Raw genomic sequence first — 18,132 nt, 5'->3', positions numbered from 1 at the left:
CTAGAACTAAGGCCCACTCCCTTTTAAATACTCATTATCACCTTTCGTTTGATACCCATATCGTACAAACAAATTCTAGAGTCACCCCTGGTCCACCTTTATGGCGATATCTCGAAAAGGCGTCCACCCATAGAATTAAGGCCCATTCCCTTTTAAAATACTCATTAACACCTTTCATTTGATACCCATATCGTACAAACAAATTCTAGAGTCACCACTGGTCCACCTTTATGGCGATATCTCGAAAAGGCGTCCACCTATAGAACTCCTTCTTAAAATGCTCTTTAATACCTTCCATTTGATAGCCACGTCATACAAACATATTCCAGGGTTACCCTAGGTTCATTTTCCTACATGGTGATTTTCCCTTATTTTGTCTCCATAGCTTTCAACTGAGTATGTAATGTTCGGTTACACCTGAACTTAGCCTTCCTTACTTGTTTTTATACTCAGCTGAGCAGAGCTCACAGAATACATTAATTTTGTTCGCATAACGGTACCCTGTAACGGCATAAACTAATCGTGATAGATATAGACTTCTGTATATCAAAATGACCTGTGCGAAAAAAGAAATTCATTTAGCCATGTCCGTCCGTCCGTCTATCCGTCCGTCCGTAAACACGATAACTTGTGTAAATTTTGAGGTATCTTGATGAAATTTGGTATGTAAGTTCCTGGGCACTCGTCTCAGACCGCTATTTAAAATGAACGAAATCGGACTATAACCACGCCCACTTTTTCGATATCGAAAATTTGGAAAAACCGAAAAAGTGCGATAATTCATTACCAAAGACGGATAAAGCGATGAAACTTGGTAGTTGAGTTGAACTTATGACGCAGAATAGAAAATTAGTAAAATTTTAGACAATGGGCGTAGCACCGCCCGCTTTTAAAAGAAGGTAAATTAAAAGTTTTGCAAGCTGTAATTTGGCAGTCGTTGAAGATGATGAAATTTGGCAGGAACGTTACTCCTATTACTATATGTGTTCTAAATAAGAATTAGCAAAGTCGGAAGACGAACACGCCCACTCAAATTTTAACAAAAATTTAATATCCTTACAGTGTATAAGTAAATTATGTCAACATTCAACGCCAGTAATGATATGGGCGTGGCTCCGTCCTTTTTCATTTAATTTGTCTAGAATTCTTTTAATGCCATAGGTTAGTTTAGGTTGAACCGGCCGGTCCATGGGGACCTCCGTAGTGTTGCCAGAAGTTTGTTTTAACGACCAAACTGAAAAACCCTATCAAAAACCATAAAATAACTCTGTTCTCTTATCAAATACTAGAAGTTTCCTAGCATTTAAGCCACTTGCTTCTTCTAGATCTGACAGCTGTATCACTCCTAATAGCTGGAGTCTTAGTCTGGCAAGCGCAGGGCACGAACACAGAACGTGCTCGATCGTTTCCTCCTCCAGCCCGCACTTCCTACATCTGCTATCACTGACCAAGCCTAATTTGAAGGCATGTGACGCTTGAAGGCAGTGTCCAGTCAGAATACCCTTCATAAGTCTACAGTCCTATCTTTTTAATGATAGAAGCAACTTTGTTAATCTAAGGTTGTAAGACCTCCACATAATCTTCGACACCTTACAGCCCCGCGCTTGAACCCATGCCATTCCTGCTTGGTCGATCATGTGCACCTCTCGCCTTCGCTTAATTTCGCCCAGTCTAATTGGGACGGCTACGGAGCAAGCTTCAAGGGATGCGCCCTTTTTAGCTAGTTCATCCGCTTTTTCATTCCGCTTTTCCCATATGCCCTGGGACCCAATATAGATGTATGCTTCTCCCTGTCCCGATTCTCTCCAGGGACTACTTACACTCTAACACACATTTAGATGCTGTGGTATGCGAGATTATTGCCTTAATTTCTGCTTGAATGTCGATATAAAAGTTAACACGATTGCAGCTTGGGCTATTTGGGCACTTTTTCATTTAATTTGTCTAGAATACTTTTAATGCCATAAGTCGAACAAAAATTTACCAATCCTTGTGAAATTTCGTAAGGGCAAAGCTTCTATGACGATAACTGTTTTCTGTGAAAATGGGCGAAATCGGGTGAAGCCACGCCCAGTTTTTATACACAGTCGATCGTCTGTCCTTCCGCTCGGCCGTTAACACGATAATTTGAGCAAAAATCGATATATCTTTACTAAACTTAGTTCACCTTCTTATCTGACCTCACTTTATCTTGGTATTAAAAATGGGCGAAATCCGATTATGACCACGCCCACTTTTTCGATATCGAAAATTTGGAAAAATGAAAAAAAAGCCATAATTCTATACCAAATACGAAAAAAGGGATGAAACATGGTGATTGGATTGGTTTTTTGACGCAAAATATAACTTTAGAATAAACTTTGTAAAATGGGTGTGACACCTACCATATTAAGTAGAAGAAAATGAAAAATTTCTGTATAGCGAAATCAAAAGTAAGCATACAAAACTTAAGGAAAAAATCAATATTTGGGTAAGAAAGTCAAAAAATGGTAAATTTTTGGGAATTAGATTGTGGTCATCGCAAACATCTTTAGCTTTAACAAGTAAGGAAGGCTATGTTCGGGTGTAACCGAATACTAAATACTCAGCTGAGAGTTTTATCTCAGTTTTTGCTGACGTTAGTTAGCCTGTTAACGTACGGACATGGCTTAATCGAAATATTTTTATATCAATATCGAGTCCTTTATGCCGTCGTCATCCAATTAAAGTGTAGCGAAATTTTTCACGATAGGTCAATTTTTCTTTTCGTGATAGCTCCCGAAACTTAGAAAAAAAAATTTATTTTGACTGCTGAGTGGAATATCACCCTATCTCGGTTTCCGTTTCGAAAACGACCTGTTAATGATTACATTTGAGTAACACCCTATTTCAGAATTTGTTTTAAAAATGCGCTGTCTCTGAATTCGTTTGAAGAACTCCCTTCAGAATTTTTTTCATAAACACCCCTTCCAATGTGAAAATATATTGAATTTGAGCTCATATAGGGCGTTAAAAAAAAAAAAACTAAGGCTTTAGACTCACAATTTGAACCAGTGACCGACCTATTCCAAAAAATATTGTGCTATTTCCGTGAAAAATTGTTTATTTCGACTGCTGAGTGGAATATTACCCTAATCCGGGTTCCGTTTCGAGAACGCCCTTTTTTTGATTACATTTGAATAGCACCCTATTTCAGAATTTGTTTTAAAAATGCCCTGTTTATGAAGAATTCCCCTCAGAATTTTTTCATAAACGCCCCTGTCAATGTCAAAGTATATTGAATTTGAGCTCATATAAAGCGTTTTTGAAAAAAAAAACTGAGGTTTTATACCCACAATTTGAACCAGTGACCGACCTATTCTAAAAATATTGTAACAAATTTTGTGAAATTCCGCCTATTTGAAACCTTCTGCTAACGTTCGAATCGCTAAACTGTTGACTAAATCACTACAATATTCTGTATTGCAAAATGGTCTTTATAAGACTTCTTTGAGAGTAGTACAACTCTACTTCACAATTATACTTCACTTCGCAATTGATAGCGTGTTTAAATCAAACTGATTCTTATTACTCAGCTTGCGCTTTTTTAAACTCTCGGTTTCGTCGTTCACCCATTTCTCCAAAGGTCTAGTAATTTCGCGAACTTCTTGCTTGGTTACCACCCATATACATGTATATTTGTAGTTTGTAGCCATATGCGTGTGTATGTGTGAGTAACTACTTCGGCTGATGACTACATATTTGCATGCGTCAGATGAGATATCTCTTCGTCGCCTTCTGCAGAAGAGTGGCTGCTTTATTGTTATTGTGCATTTATTTAGTAGCAGCTTAGTGATGCTAATATTCGTCACAATATTGTGCTATTTCCGTGAAATTTGGTGCAGGGGTGCCTCTTTAACAAAGTTAGTATTTGAGAAATCTTTAGTTTGGGGAAGTGGACCAGGGGCTGGGTCTATTCGATAAAATCGCATTTATGAGGCGATTTGCTTGAAGTTTATTAGTACATGGGTTCCCCTTCGACAATCTTAATATTTGGGACTCTCTCTTCCCGGCAAGTGGAGCAGGGGCCAACCAATTCCAAAAAATTATATTTATAATACCATAAGGTAAGTGTACCTAATTTCGTGGTGGTACGTTATTTTGTGGCATTTCGATTTTTTCTTCCAAACAAGGAATTGGTGGAGTGTTTCTTTAAACTGAAAATTTCATAATAAAGATTGGCTTTTACGGTATAATAATTGATATTTTACTAATTTTTAATATTAAACCTAATATTAAATATCAAGCAATATAAAGTTGGAATCTCGGAAAATGAGCCTGAGGGTAATATAATACTTTATGATTTTCATATTTTCTTTAACATTTCATAAGAAACCATATTTTTTAAGTATTTTAATTATTAAATAAACCCCCGAGGAAGATTTTGATGTAATTTCGTGGTACACTTTTATTAATCTAATCGTCAATATTTTAATCAAAAAGCTCTGCGAAGCACTACATTTTAACGAAATAATGGCATTATAGAACTTTTGTTTATTCAATAATTTTTCACTTAATTATTACATTAATTTGTTGTCTTCAAGACCAAGTTTATTATTTTTGTAAAATGTATATTTTTACAAGTTATATTATATTAAGTTATTATACATAGAAAACGAGTAAATTAGAAAAAAAATACAAAGTTCATAGACCGTATAGCCGACTATTTCAAAACCCATGACGGTTTATCATCAGCGATCCGCACATTTAACTGAAGTTTAAACTGAGCTTAAGTGGCCGATCTGGCTGGTTTAAACCATAGCGTACTCAGCAAAAGAGGGAATTTTTTATAAAGCAAAAAATGCTATTACTTAAGTTGAACAAATTTAATTAACAACTTGTGGTTCTTTAACTGGACTCAAATGTAAGATTCCATACTACAGTTTTTTCACGAAAATAAAATGAAATAAATATAATTTAAAAAATAAGTAAATGTGGCACGCTAACCTTAAGAGATTTTAGGCAGAGCTTCTCTTCCAATTTGTGTCGTGCTCCTTTTAACTTTACCTACAAATTGGCCGGACGGGACCTACTTGTTTTATGCTGACTCCGAACAGCATCTGCGAGGCAGATGAGTTTGCACTGAGAGCTTTTCATGGCAGAAATACAAACGGAGTGCTTGCCAAACACTTTCGAGGGCCAACCCTGCTTAGAAAAACTTTCTACTAATTGAAACACCTTGTTTCTAAAATTTTGATGTTGCTTTGCCCGAGGCGTGAACCCAGGATCTTCGGTGTGGTAGGCGGAGCATGCACCATCACACCACGGCGGCCGCCTATATAAAATTAATTTTGATTACTTACGCTTCATTACTGCTATCAACCAGGCGTTTATTTCTCACAATAAACAGCTGTTGGCTTTGGTGTTACCACCATAGAGATGTTTTTAAACTCCACCTCAACTCGATATGCAATCTAGGATATCAACTGGAGAAATGTGTTGAATGTTCATTTGAGAACGGTACATTTCTCAAGATCTCATGAAATTAGGATATTAATTGGAAAATACTAATGACTTTGGAGATCAACTCGAAAACTTTTAATTTTACAAAATTTCTCAAAGGTTGGATAGTAATTGGAGAATGAAGGACTATATGGTTTAAGAATAATTAAATGAGGATGTTAGATATCACTTCCGGAACTATATATATAATTTCGCTGGAGAATTTTTTTCCATGTTTGTTGGGTAACCAAAATCCAGCTGTTGCATTATCTACAAATTATCTAGATAGTAAAAAACCAATGTTGCCGCACAAAAAAGCATACCCCAAAGAGGGCCTTAAACTGTGACTGAAAAACTGCTCAGTAGTTTAACTGGAGTTTAAATTTGACTAGAGTTTAAGCAAACTTAGTTTAGGCTTAGCTTAACCAAACTACTGAAAAACCGCGCCTTAATTAGAGGGATTCGCTTTGTCTTGCAAACGGTGCACGGTTTACACGGAATGCATTGCTTGCACGGATTGTAAAATCACAACAACAAAATACATGCACAAAATTATATACTCAAACCTATGTATATTTTCGAACATCAAAATGTAGGAAATGAATGAGCTTTAACAGTATTTGTTTAATGAGTTTTAAGCGGGGATTACCCTTATTGCTTTAAATGTATGAAAACATTTATTTGAAGCCATTTTTAATTTATTCAATAATTTGGGAAAAATTTAGACAAACTGAATGCGTTTGTAACACTTCAACCATCGTAGGAGTGCGGGTTCAAATCCCACTCCCGAGAGAAAAGGCTTTGAAGAGATTTACAAGGTATAATCGAAACAGCTGTCGCCTTGTCCGTCCTGATGTCACGTTGTTTAAATTTTTCCCAAATTATTAAAAAAAGTATTCGTTTCATTTCGCTCAAGAAAAGATTGAGCAACTGTTTTTATATTTTTCCGTCGTATTTTGTTGTTTTATGTGCCAATGTTTTGACGCTTCTATCGCAATAGCACTAGGACGCTGAAGCGGATTAAGAAAATATGTGAAATAGTTGCTACGAGTGTTTATTAGATCTATAATGTATTATCATTAACACGCTTATATTAGCTTCACTTGTATGTATGTATGATTGTTTGTAACTGTCTAGGCTATGAGCGCAAACGAGTTAGACCCATCTAGCGCTGTGCTACGGTGCTATCAACTTCAAATATCTAAGTGGATTGTAGATACTAAAACGGCATTATATGTGCGTGTTTTTAGTTTTTTTTTTAACAATATTTATTTTTACGAATAATTGGATATATTCATATTTATCGTTTGAGTGACGTGTTCACTTTTCAGAAAGAAATGTTTCTCAAATAAAAAGCTAAACAAGGATGCAGGGGTACCTCCATTTTTCAAGCATAAGGTAAGTGTCCCTAATTTCTTGGTACTAAGAATTTTTCTGACTTTCTACCTCTCTTGCGTTAAAACAAATTAAGGAAAACTAAAAAAGTAAATTTTTCCCATTTAGTTGATCAATTAAATAATCAAAATGTGTGAGTACCTCAAATGTACCTAATTTCGTGGCAAAAATTTTCTGATGTTCCTAATTCCGTGGTAAAGCGTCCCTAATTTCGTGGTATTTAGTTAAACTCTTAATTTTATGGAAAAAATAGTTATAATTGATTTCAAAGGCAAATTCCTAAAGATACACAAATTGATTTACTGAAATTCATATTCAGAAATTTAAAATTTAAAACTATTTTTTTTTTATTGTTATTTTATTTATGAAAAGAAAGAGTTTCAAGACCAAAATAAATAAGTAAAAAAAATTTGTTTAATGTACGTACTTTTCAAAAACTTTTTATTTGTATTTTTTTGTTGTTGTTTTCTTTTTGATTTTTTGTTTGTTTTTTTTTTTTATATTTTTTCATTAAATCTAATACTTCTTAGAACTTTAGACATTATTGATATGAAATAAGTAACATTAAATGAAAAAGGTTTAAAACAATAATAAACAATAAAAGAAAATTTATTCAATTGATGCAATTTGTTACATTTCTAAAAATTACTTTTATTTATTATTACTAAAAAATTTTTTTTGTTTTTTTATTTTTTTCATTAGTGACACCATTAAGCGCTTCTGTCAAATCTTCTTTTGTGTAACATGCTTTTGTCATTTTTTTTAATTAAGTTATTAACCCAATAATCAGCGAATAGAGATCGTATTAAGTTTGAGGCAGTTTTCTTAAATTTATTTGAAAAAATACGCCTCTAATTAAGGCGTGGTTTTTCAGTAGTTTGTTAAGCTAAGCCTAAACTAAATTTGTTTAAACTCTAGTCAAATTTAAACTCCAGTTAAACTACTGAGCAGTTTTTCAGTCATAGTTTAAGGCCCCCTTTGGGGTATGCTTTTTTGTGCGGCAACATTGGTTTTTTATTATCTAGATAATTTGTAGATACTGCAACAGCTGGATTTTGTTTACCCAACAAACATGAAAAAAATTCTCCAGCGAAATTATATATATAGTTCCGGAAGTGATCTCCAATGTCATTAATATTTTCCAATTAATATCCCAATTTCATCAGATCTTGAGAAATGTACAGTTCCCAAATGAACATTCAACACATTTCTCCAGTTGATATCCTACATTGCATATCGAGTTGAGGTGGAGTTTAAAAACATCTCTATGGTGGTAAAACCAAAACCAACAGCTGTTTATTGTGAGAAATAAACGCCTGGTTGATAGCAGAAATGAAGCGTAAGTAGTCAAAATTAAATTTATATAGGCGGCCGCCGTGGTGTGATGGTGCATGCTCCGCCTACCACACCAAAGATCCTGGGTTCACGCCTCGGGCAAAGCAACATCAAAATTTTAGAAACAAGGTGTTTCAATTAGTAGACAATTTTTCTAAACAGGGTTGGCCCTCGGCAGTGTTTGGCAAGCACTCCGTTTGTATTTCTGCCATGAAAAGCTCTCAGTGAAAACTCATCTGCCTTGCAGATGCTGTTCGGAGTCAGCATAAAACAAGTAGGTCCCGTCTGGCCAATTTGTAGGTAAAGTTAAAAGGAGCACGACACAAATTGGAAGAGAAGCTCTGCCTAAAATCTCTTGAGGTTAGCGTGCCACATTTACTTATTTTTTAAATTATATTTATTTCATTTTATTTTCGTGAAAAAACTGTAGTATGGAATCTTACATTTGAGTCCAGTTAAAGAACCACAAGTTGTTAATTAAATGTGTTCAACTTAAGTAATAGCATTTTTTTGCTTTATAAAAAATTCCCTCTTTTGCTGAGTACGCTATGGTTTAAACCAGCCAGATCGGCCACCTAAGCTCAGGTTAAACTTCAGTTAAAGTAGACTGAAAAACTGCAGAATAAGTTTAAGCGTAATTTAACTGATAAACTGAGTTGAACTTGTACTGAAAAACCGGGCCTAATAATCATTAAAATTTTTAATAATTATTTAACAGGCCTGGTTTAGATGAGTAATCGACAACTTTAAACTGTGCCCACATACTCGATACCTATGAAAGTATTTGTACATGATAAAAAAGTACTCGATTCTTGAGGAAAGCACTCGAGTAGGTACTCATATAGGACCAACTTTACGCTTATGCCATTTTTTGCTGGGTAATTATTTTTTGTAACTGTGTCGTCTTTGTGCAGAGGCTTTTGCTTTTGTTGTTATATTGAAAGACTACGTCATCAGCTTGCTTTTGTTGTTTTGTGGCTGATGTGTTAACGAAATCATTTGGCGAAGTTGCTCTGTTATGGTTTAGATACTCGCGCACTTCATCTATGCTTGTACAACGACACGTTAAACCAACCAGCCAAGTAGCCATCCAGAGCTCCTTTTGCTAATGTGTCTGAGCAAGAGAGAGCAGTGAACGCGCGCGCCGCAACTATAACGAACAGCAATTGGAGTTGCTGACACAAATTGGCTAACTCATATACTCAGCGTGCTTTGCACACAGAGTATATTAACTTTGATTGGATAACGGTTGGTTGTACAGGTATAAAGGAATCCAGATAGATATAGACTTCCATATATCAAAATCATCAGTATCGAAAAAAAATTTGATTGAGCCATGTCCGTCCGTCCGTCTGTCCGTTAACACGATAACTTGAGTAAATATTGAAATATCTTCACCAAATATGTTACACGAGCTTATCTGGACCCGGAATAGATTAGTATTGAAAATGAGCGAAATCGGATGATAACCACGCCCACTTTTTATATATATAACATTTTGGAAAACACAATAAACCTGATTATTTAGTAAATAATACACCTAGAATGTTGAAATTTGACGTGTGGGCTGATATTGACTCTTGATAAAAATTTGGGACAATTTTTTTAAAATGGGCGTGGCACCACCCACTTGTGATGCAATCAATTTTACAAATATTATTAATCATAATTCAAAAATCGTTAAAGATATCGTAACAAAATTCGGCAGAGAGGTTGCCTTTACTATAAGGAATGCTTTGAAGAAATATTAACGAAATCGGTTAAGGACGACGCCCACTTTTATATAAAAGATTTTTAAAAGGGTCGTGGACGATTAAAATAAGCTATAAAATAAAATTAAAAAAAAAGGTATATCTTTGCAAAAAAGAGCTTTATATCAATGGTATTTCATTTCCCAAGTGGATATATAACAATAAATAGGAAAAACTTCAAATTAAAAAAATGGATGTGGCACCGCCCCTTTTATGACTAAGCAATTTTCTATGTTTCGGGAGCCATAACTCGAAGAAAAATTAACGGATCGTAATAAAATTGGGTACACAAATTTTCCCTATAACAGGAAATATTTCTAGAAAAAATGGACGAGACCCACTTAGCATTTAGGTGATTCAATTTTGAATTTCCCTACATATCAATACAATTTGATTACTCTTTCTGACTAAATAATGAGTTATCATACAATTGAACAAAAGAAATAATCAAATATGAATACTTTTGATGACGAAAAATTAAAAAGCATTTTCGATCACTTTTGGAATCATTTTTGAAGTCCCTTAATGACTAAATTTTAATAAAAGAATAATCAAATATGCTTACCTTTGATGATCAAAAACTGAATATAGTTTTTCAATCACATTTTGGAATCATATTTGAATCAAATGTGTTTACTTTAGGTGATCAAAAATTTATAATCATTTTTCTTTCAGCTTTCTGAATCTTATGAATATATTTGTTGACTGAATAATTAATTTTATACTTGTTGAAATTTTACTTTTCATTAAAAATTTTGTTTTTTTTACATACACATATTTTTTCAATCATGAAGCTAAGAAAAAATATATAAAAATTTTATTATTTATGCAAAAGATATTCTTCAAGACAAAAATAGTGTAATGCTGCTCGTGAACGAAGATTTCCCCAACACTTTCTCCCCTGCAGCTTCCCAGAAAATACATAATGTTTGGTCAATACATAGGTTGTGAGCTATTTGAACCCCAGGTAATTGAAACTATCTTCACATATGTACCTGGATACGGCTTCAACATCCCGTATCGTATCCGTATTGTAAGATGCAGACGATAATGCTGTAGTTGCAGGTGTATATCGGTCAAGTTTGTTTGCGAGTTAGCTGTGGTTCGAATAGCTCACTTTCGGATGCTTTCTTCCCCTGACGAAATAAGATTATTATGTAGTATCCTATTTTTAATGAGATATGAAGAATAAATGCATTATAATGGCATTCAAAAATGATTCAAAAATCTCAACCAAAACGATTGAAATATATTCACGAATATGATCAGAAAATGACTGTGAAAAGCAGTCAAATATTACTCTAAAACTATTAAAGCTCAATTTTACAATGATATCAAATATGAATAAAAAGCGTTTCGAAATAGGAATCATAAGTGATTATTCAAGAATAATCACATTTGTGGTACATTTTTCTCCCGGCGATACCTTAATTTTCGAACATAAAATGCTTTTAAATTTGAACGTTTTTAATCATCTTGGGGTATGATATTTAAATATTTTTTGATCAAAATTTTCAAAAAAATGCTGGCTGGGGATCGGTTAAAGACCACGGCAACTTAGATATAAAACAAATTTAAAAGGGCCCTAGACTAGAATAATAAGCTATAACTTAGCAAAAATAGTTTTGAATCAATGATATTTAACTTATCATGTTTTATTGTAAGAGGAAATGGGGAGACATTTTTTTTAACGGGCGGTGCCACGTGTTATGTAGAAAAGTAATTTATCTGAAATGAAATGTACAAGTGAAGTTCACGCTGAGTATATAATGTTCGGTTACACCTTTACTTGTTTTGTTTTAACGTTTACGTTTTCAACACACATTATCGTTGTTTTGTATCTTTTAATAATGGCTTTAGTAACAATTTGCGGTTATTCAGTCAGATTTTCGATCTACACGTAAACGGATGAATAAAGAAATATTTTTTGTTGTAAAAATTGCAAACGGATTTTTATTTTATGGCTTGTTAAAAATTTAATGAGTAAAGATCGCTTGAGCAGTTTAGCCCAAAAAAACACAAATATTACAAAAATAAATGTAAAATAGTTCGAATACAACTTTGAATCTTTGCGAATAATATTTTTTAAACAATTCTTGTAAAACATTCGGGTTTGTGCCACATAGCAGAAATCGTAAATAATTGCAACGAATAAAAGCAAAAAACAAAAAAAAAAAAAAAACGAAACACCATATATCATCAAAATGAAATGTGATATTGCAATTAGCAGCGGCGTCTAAAAGAGAAAGTCTTTGGGGTGTTCTCCGCATTTTTTGATCGCACAAATTTGTGTACGCGCATGCTGTAAACTGAAAGCTAATTACACTCTCATACAAGCTGCAACAGGCATACATACATACATACGCATTGAAATAAATTACTATAACACACATCTTAAAAAAATATAGATAGTTAGCTTTGGCTTTGCGCGCATGGGCGCTTAAAACTCTTAGCATTGTTTATTATGCTCTCTCAGCAAACATGACTGAGTCCGAACCCGTCAGTTTGGAGTTCATTGAAGATCCTTATATACCCAAATTGGATAATATTACAACACCATCTCTAGATGAACCTACCGAATTGGATGATCAATTAGCAGCCGACTTGTCCGATTGTTGGACCAATGAGACTGAACAGTATTTAAGAAATCTAACATTAGATCAAATTTTCTATGATGTCGATTCAGATTATACGAATACACTTGAATTGCAGGCTGTTGAAACAGAATTTATAGCAACAAAATTAGCAAATCAAATGCCTTCTTCGTCGATAGCGAAACGTTTTCGTTTACGTTTCTTTACCAAACGTACAATGCGCGAGGTTAAAGTAACATTTGTTGATTTCTCTAAACCATATTTAGCAAAGATATCGAGCAGTGAGAATTATAAAAAATTCTTAAATATTGGTTTAACATCAAATCCAACAAAAAATAATGAAAATAACAACACCAAAGGTGATTAAATTATAATTAAACTTAATAGTAATATGGCGCACGCCGTGGTGTAATGGTTGCGTGCTCCGTCTACCACACTCAACATTTTAGAAAAAACCCTGAAAAAAATGCGATTAGTCTAAAATGAATCCGGGATGAGTCACAAAGGAGCATGCGACCAATGCCAGTTTTGATCTCTTTGTATGAGTTGAACGGTTCCCTTTTGTTTGAGCATGTCCTATGAAGAGACTAATTATACCCATTTATACTCGAAAGGGATCGATATGACCAATCCCTTTTGTACCCATATGGGAACATATGAAGATTAGCCCTTTTCGGTTCAATATGGACTCAAAAAGGGACCAGTCCCATTTTTCATGGCAGTAACACAATCGAAGGGTTTGCCAAACCACCAAATCTATTTGATGTGAGTTGTTTGCCCGCTTTTCAAAAAGAATTGCCGTTTTTTTTTTAATATTTCTTAAAATGGGCTACATAGATTTCAACCTGACTAATCCCAACTGTACCCGAAAGGGGCTAAAGGGGACCAATTATGCCCAAATGTAGACAAAAGAGATCAATCGGGAACCAATCTCTAGGGATTAATCCCACAATTTTTTGCAGGGAAGGTTTAACACTTAGCGGACAATTTTTCTAAACGGTGTCGCCCCTCGGCAGTATTAGGCAAGCACTCCGCGTGCATTTCTGCCATGAAAAGGTCTCAGTGAAAACTCATCTGCCTTGCAGATGCCGTTCGGAGTCGGTAGAAGCTCGGCCTAAAATTTCTTCAGAGGTTATCGCGCCTTACATTTATTTATGTATTATTAGGCCTTGATGCATTGCGTTATTGCGTTCTTTATTTTCATCTATTTTGCGTAAGCTTGCAGGATAGATTTAACTTACTTAGGTGATATTGCAGACTGCAGTGTACCAGTGAGAGTTCATATGTCATCTATGCTTAGATCAATGCGTTTGGCTCTCTCGTTGCTGGGAGTAGAAACAATTTGGCCTATCATTGCCCTGGACAATCAATACAGTTTAGCAGTGTATTTATAATAAAAATTAGCTAAAATTATCTGCAAATTTTATCAGTTATTTCATTCTTTTCTGGTCTTTGTTGATTAAAAAAAAAAAACAAGTAAGGAATGCTAAGTTTACTCAGCTGCCAAATTACAGCTTGCAAAACTTTTAAATTACCTTCTTTTAAAAGTGGGCGGTGCCACGCCCATTGTCCAAAATTTTACTAATTTTCTGTTTTGCGTCATAAGTCAACCCACCTAATGAATTATCGTACTTTTTCGGTTTTTCGAAATTTTCGATATCGAAAAAGTGGGCGTGCTTATAGTCCGATTTCGTTAATTTTAAATAGCGATCTGAGATGAGTGCCCAGGAACTTACATACAAAATTTCATTAAGATACCTCAAAATTTTCTCAATTTATCGTGTTTACGGACAGACGGACGGTAATGGCTAAACAAGTAATTTCTTTTTTCGCCCAGATATTGATATTTAGAAGTCTATATCTATCTCGATTAGTTATGCCGTTAAGGGGGTACCGTTATGCGAACAAAATCTTAATATATAAAAAATACGTGTCACACTTTTGAGGCCAATGGACTCCTAAACTACTGAACCGATTTTGAATTTGTTTTGCACCCCGTGTGTAGTTTGATCTAACTTGAAATATAGGATAGGTTATATCTCAGTTTATAGTCGCAATATTATTTTATTGGAAATTTTTTTATTTACGTATACGCAGTGGTGCACCTCTTTTCCGTTGGCATGGATATATTTGTGCACGTGCTTATTTAACTTTACATACATATAATATATATATATATATAGCACATCACGCCATCAGGCCATCGAGAGGGGGGGCCGGGGTTTCTGACGGGGCCTGCGATTTGAGGTACTAAGAAATTTTTTTTAATTCAGGAGAGTCTTTAGTTATTCTATGTGCAATTTTTAAGCCGAATTTCAAAAGCAACGAATATCTGCATTTCGTTTTTTGCATTTTTTGTCTCAAAACCAAATTTGACAAGGGATGACGGAAAATCGTTCCAATATACATCATTATAGTGAAGTGTGAAAAATAAAAATCTATATATATTAAACTGACTCAGAGTGGGGCTGGGACTGGAATAAAATACATACCACCCTCTGGGACAGGCAATTAGGGATGCAGAAGAATGAGAAGGAATTGAGAGAAGAGAAAAGAGAGAAGGAGATTGAGAAAGAGATAGAATGAGACGCAGATGGAGATAGATGAAGCGAAAAAGATGGAGGGAGGAGTGAATAAAAGGATTAGGAAAAAGTGAAGAGGGGGAGAGGGCAGAGTCAGAAGGACAGGACAACGTCTGCCGGATTTTCTAGTTATATATATAATGTAAAACGTTAAATGAATTTCTAAACTAATTTCAAAAAAAATCGAAAATTGGAGAAATGTTTAATAGTATTTGAGAATCACTTCAAAGAAACTATGTGAACCAATTTCAAAAACATTTTCGAAAACATTCGCAAGTTCCATGTTTTAAGAAGTCCTCTAAATAATTCAAAATTTTCTTTTTATAGACTTTTGATAAACTTTCGAGTATACAGTTAAGTCTAGGTACTCGTACAAGCTCAAAACTCGGAAAACTTGGAAAATTGCTCTTTCGAAGTGTGTTTTAGATTTTCTTGTATAAGTTAAATATCATATGGAATTGTCATGAACCGAACGCAAATTTTTAGTGGCTAAAAGTGATTTACAAACCTGCATACTCAAAAAGTTTTTAAAAACACCAAGGCCAACTTGCAGAATGGCAAGTTAACTTTTTAGCTCAGAGTTAGTTTAAAAAATGTGTCATGCAACTCTGAGTTTAAAAGTTAACCTTCCGTTCCGCAAGTGGGCCTAAGTAAAAAATTGGAAGAAAAAGAAATTTAAACAATTCCGAATATTCGAATGTTTTAGAAAACGTTTTTACGTAAATAAATAAAAGAAGAAAGTACCTGATAAATTGTGATTATAATTTTTGGGCTACAAAACTGCGTACTCAAAAAATATTCAGAGAACTTAAAATAAAGAGTTCGAAATTTTCTTTTTGTTTTCGAAAACTTTTTGGAATTGGTTTGCATAGGTTAGGTTAGGTTAGGTTTGGTGGTAGCTACCCTGATAAGGGGAAGCTCACTTGGACAACATTAAGGTCCGTTTTGATACCACATAAAATAAAAATTGGTTTGCATAGTTTCAATAAAGTATTGAAAATAGAAAAAAAGAAGATTGTAATTGACGAAATTTGATAAAAAGCGTTACTCATATTTTTTCTATGCGCTGCTGTAGACATTGGCTATCAAAGTTCGTAATTGGAACTGCAATGGACTCAGTGTATCGAAAAGCATGTGAATATCTGTGCCACATGGCCAGTGCCTGTTTGATTTTTTCAAGCATTGGCCGTTTGAACTCCTATTAAATCTGCATAAGCCTTAGAAAAAATGTATACATTTGAAATAAGAAAAGAAAATAAACTATTTTTACTTCCTTTATATTAGGTCGGTTGAATATTTGTTCGCTTTTCATACAAATTTAGCAATCGATTTTTAAGTAAGTAATCGAGAAACGGAGGGAATTTTGTGATTGATTTTTATGTAATTTTTCATTGATCAACATGCGTAAGACTTCACAGATTGGTTAAAACGCCGAGAAAATGTAAGAAAAGGAGAAAATAAAAATAAAATAAAAAAATTTTAAGCACTTCCTTTATATAAATGGACAAGAATCAGCGAAAAATGTCTCCGATATAAAGACATATTCTTGCTAAACTTTGATTTTTAAATTTTAACAAAGAAATTGAGAAATATTTATAAGAAGTAAAAATATAAAGGTGGATCGCACTTGATTGACTAATAATATATCCTTTCCTACCAACTTTCCAATTCAAGTAATGCGTGCTCCACTTTTATATTTTTACTTCTCATAAATATTTTTCAATTTCTATGTCAAAATTTAAAAATCAAAGTTTAGCAAGAATATGTCTTTATATAAGGAGACATTTTTCGGTGATTGATCGGAAGTGCTTAAAATTTTTTTATTTTATTTTTATTACTTTTTTATTTCGAACTTCGAAATCCAATATTTATATATAGGCTAACTTCGAGAGACGAAGAAATTCATTTATTTGCGCGATCTCGCTCTTAGAAAACCTTTCGTCATCCTTTCGACCCGGACGGTACTTATGTATTATGGCTGGGACTATCCGCATATTCGAATATCCGGATATCCATACGGATATTCGTTGACACGGATAAAATCCGGACGGCGTGGATATGCGGTTAATATTCGTTTGTGAAATTATCCGGATATCCGGATTTATGAAGAGCCGGTTAATAACCGTATTTTTGGATATCCAATGAAAGCAACTAATTGATGTGCCATATATGATTATTTAACATTAATAACAATAAATTCGTGGGGCATTAAAATCAATTAAAGGTGAATACAAAAAAGGCTCGTATTGAGAAATATGTAATATGATGTTAAACTATTTTCTTCTTGTTCTGGTGTAAGAAAACAAGTGCCGATATCATTTCCCGACTCAAACAATTTCGTGTGGGACGAGCACTTGAAAATACCCTTTCAGAAGCTGTTGAAGTGGCAGAGATCTTTTGCCGATTTTAGACAGATTGGGATATATTTTTTCATGGTTTTGCAACCAGTTGCTGGCACTGAGATTGTGGTTTATTTGTTCTTCGAATAAGTATCGCTAAAACTCGTCTTCCTCCCTTGTGTCACTGTCATTATCATTTAGGAAGGAGTATATCCATGGCCTTGAGATCACTGTTTTCCGGAGCTTCTTCTTGGGCATTCATATCAGCAGTAACCATTTTAGTACATTTTTTCCACATGATTTTTTATTTTGTTACGAAAAGCATCGGTCTCAACGTGCTTCAACTGTTTGAAACTCGGATCAAGACAACTCGCCATATGTGCAATACTGATATTTTCCAGAGATGGATCTTCAATGTTTTCAAAAGAAAAACGTCTTTTCAAGTCTGCAGATACTTTTTCTTTGAATGTTTTTGCGATCCTCGTATCAGTGTTTTTAAATTTCAGATGCGTATTAATAATTTTATGAATGATGGGTTTCATTTTAGAAATTGTAATCTCGCTGTCACTGCTAAGCACATTTGTCGCAATTTCGGAAGGGGTGAATAAATCTATTAGAACATCAACTGCATCCGGTCTTGTTGTTGAAAATTGAACGATCAGCAATTACTGCAACA

The 18,132-nt window shown here is 34.2% G+C and overlaps 2 protein-coding genes across 11 annotated transcripts in view; both read left to right on the top strand.

The window, feature by feature from the left end:
* Positions 1-18,132, top strand: part of LOC137245163 (tumor protein D54) — a 90,807-nt gene that overhangs the window by 31,211 nt on the left and 41,464 nt on the right. The gene's annotated exons all lie outside the window — the stretch shown is intronic.
* On the top strand, positions 11,853-12,902 carry LOC137243624 (uncharacterized). Its single transcript, XM_067771514.1, has one exon. The coding sequence runs from the start codon at positions 12,423-12,425 to the stop codon at positions 12,900-12,902; it is 480 nt and encodes a 159-aa protein (XP_067627615.1). The 5' UTR covers positions 11,853-12,422.

Source organism: Eurosta solidaginis, chromosome 3 (assembly GCF_040869045.1).
Source record: "Eurosta solidaginis isolate ZX-2024a chromosome 3, ASM4086904v1, whole genome shotgun sequence".
NCBI lineage: Eukaryota > Metazoa > Arthropoda > Insecta > Diptera > Tephritidae > Eurosta > Eurosta solidaginis.
The sequence above is the reverse complement of the archived record's forward strand: the minus strand, read 5'-3'. Positions and strand labels throughout refer to the sequence as shown.

Coding starts and splice junctions, on each gene's coding strand:
- LOC137243624 (XM_067771514.1), top strand. CDS start 12,423: ATGACTGAGTCCGAACCCGTCAGTTTGGAGTTCATTGAAGATCCTTAT.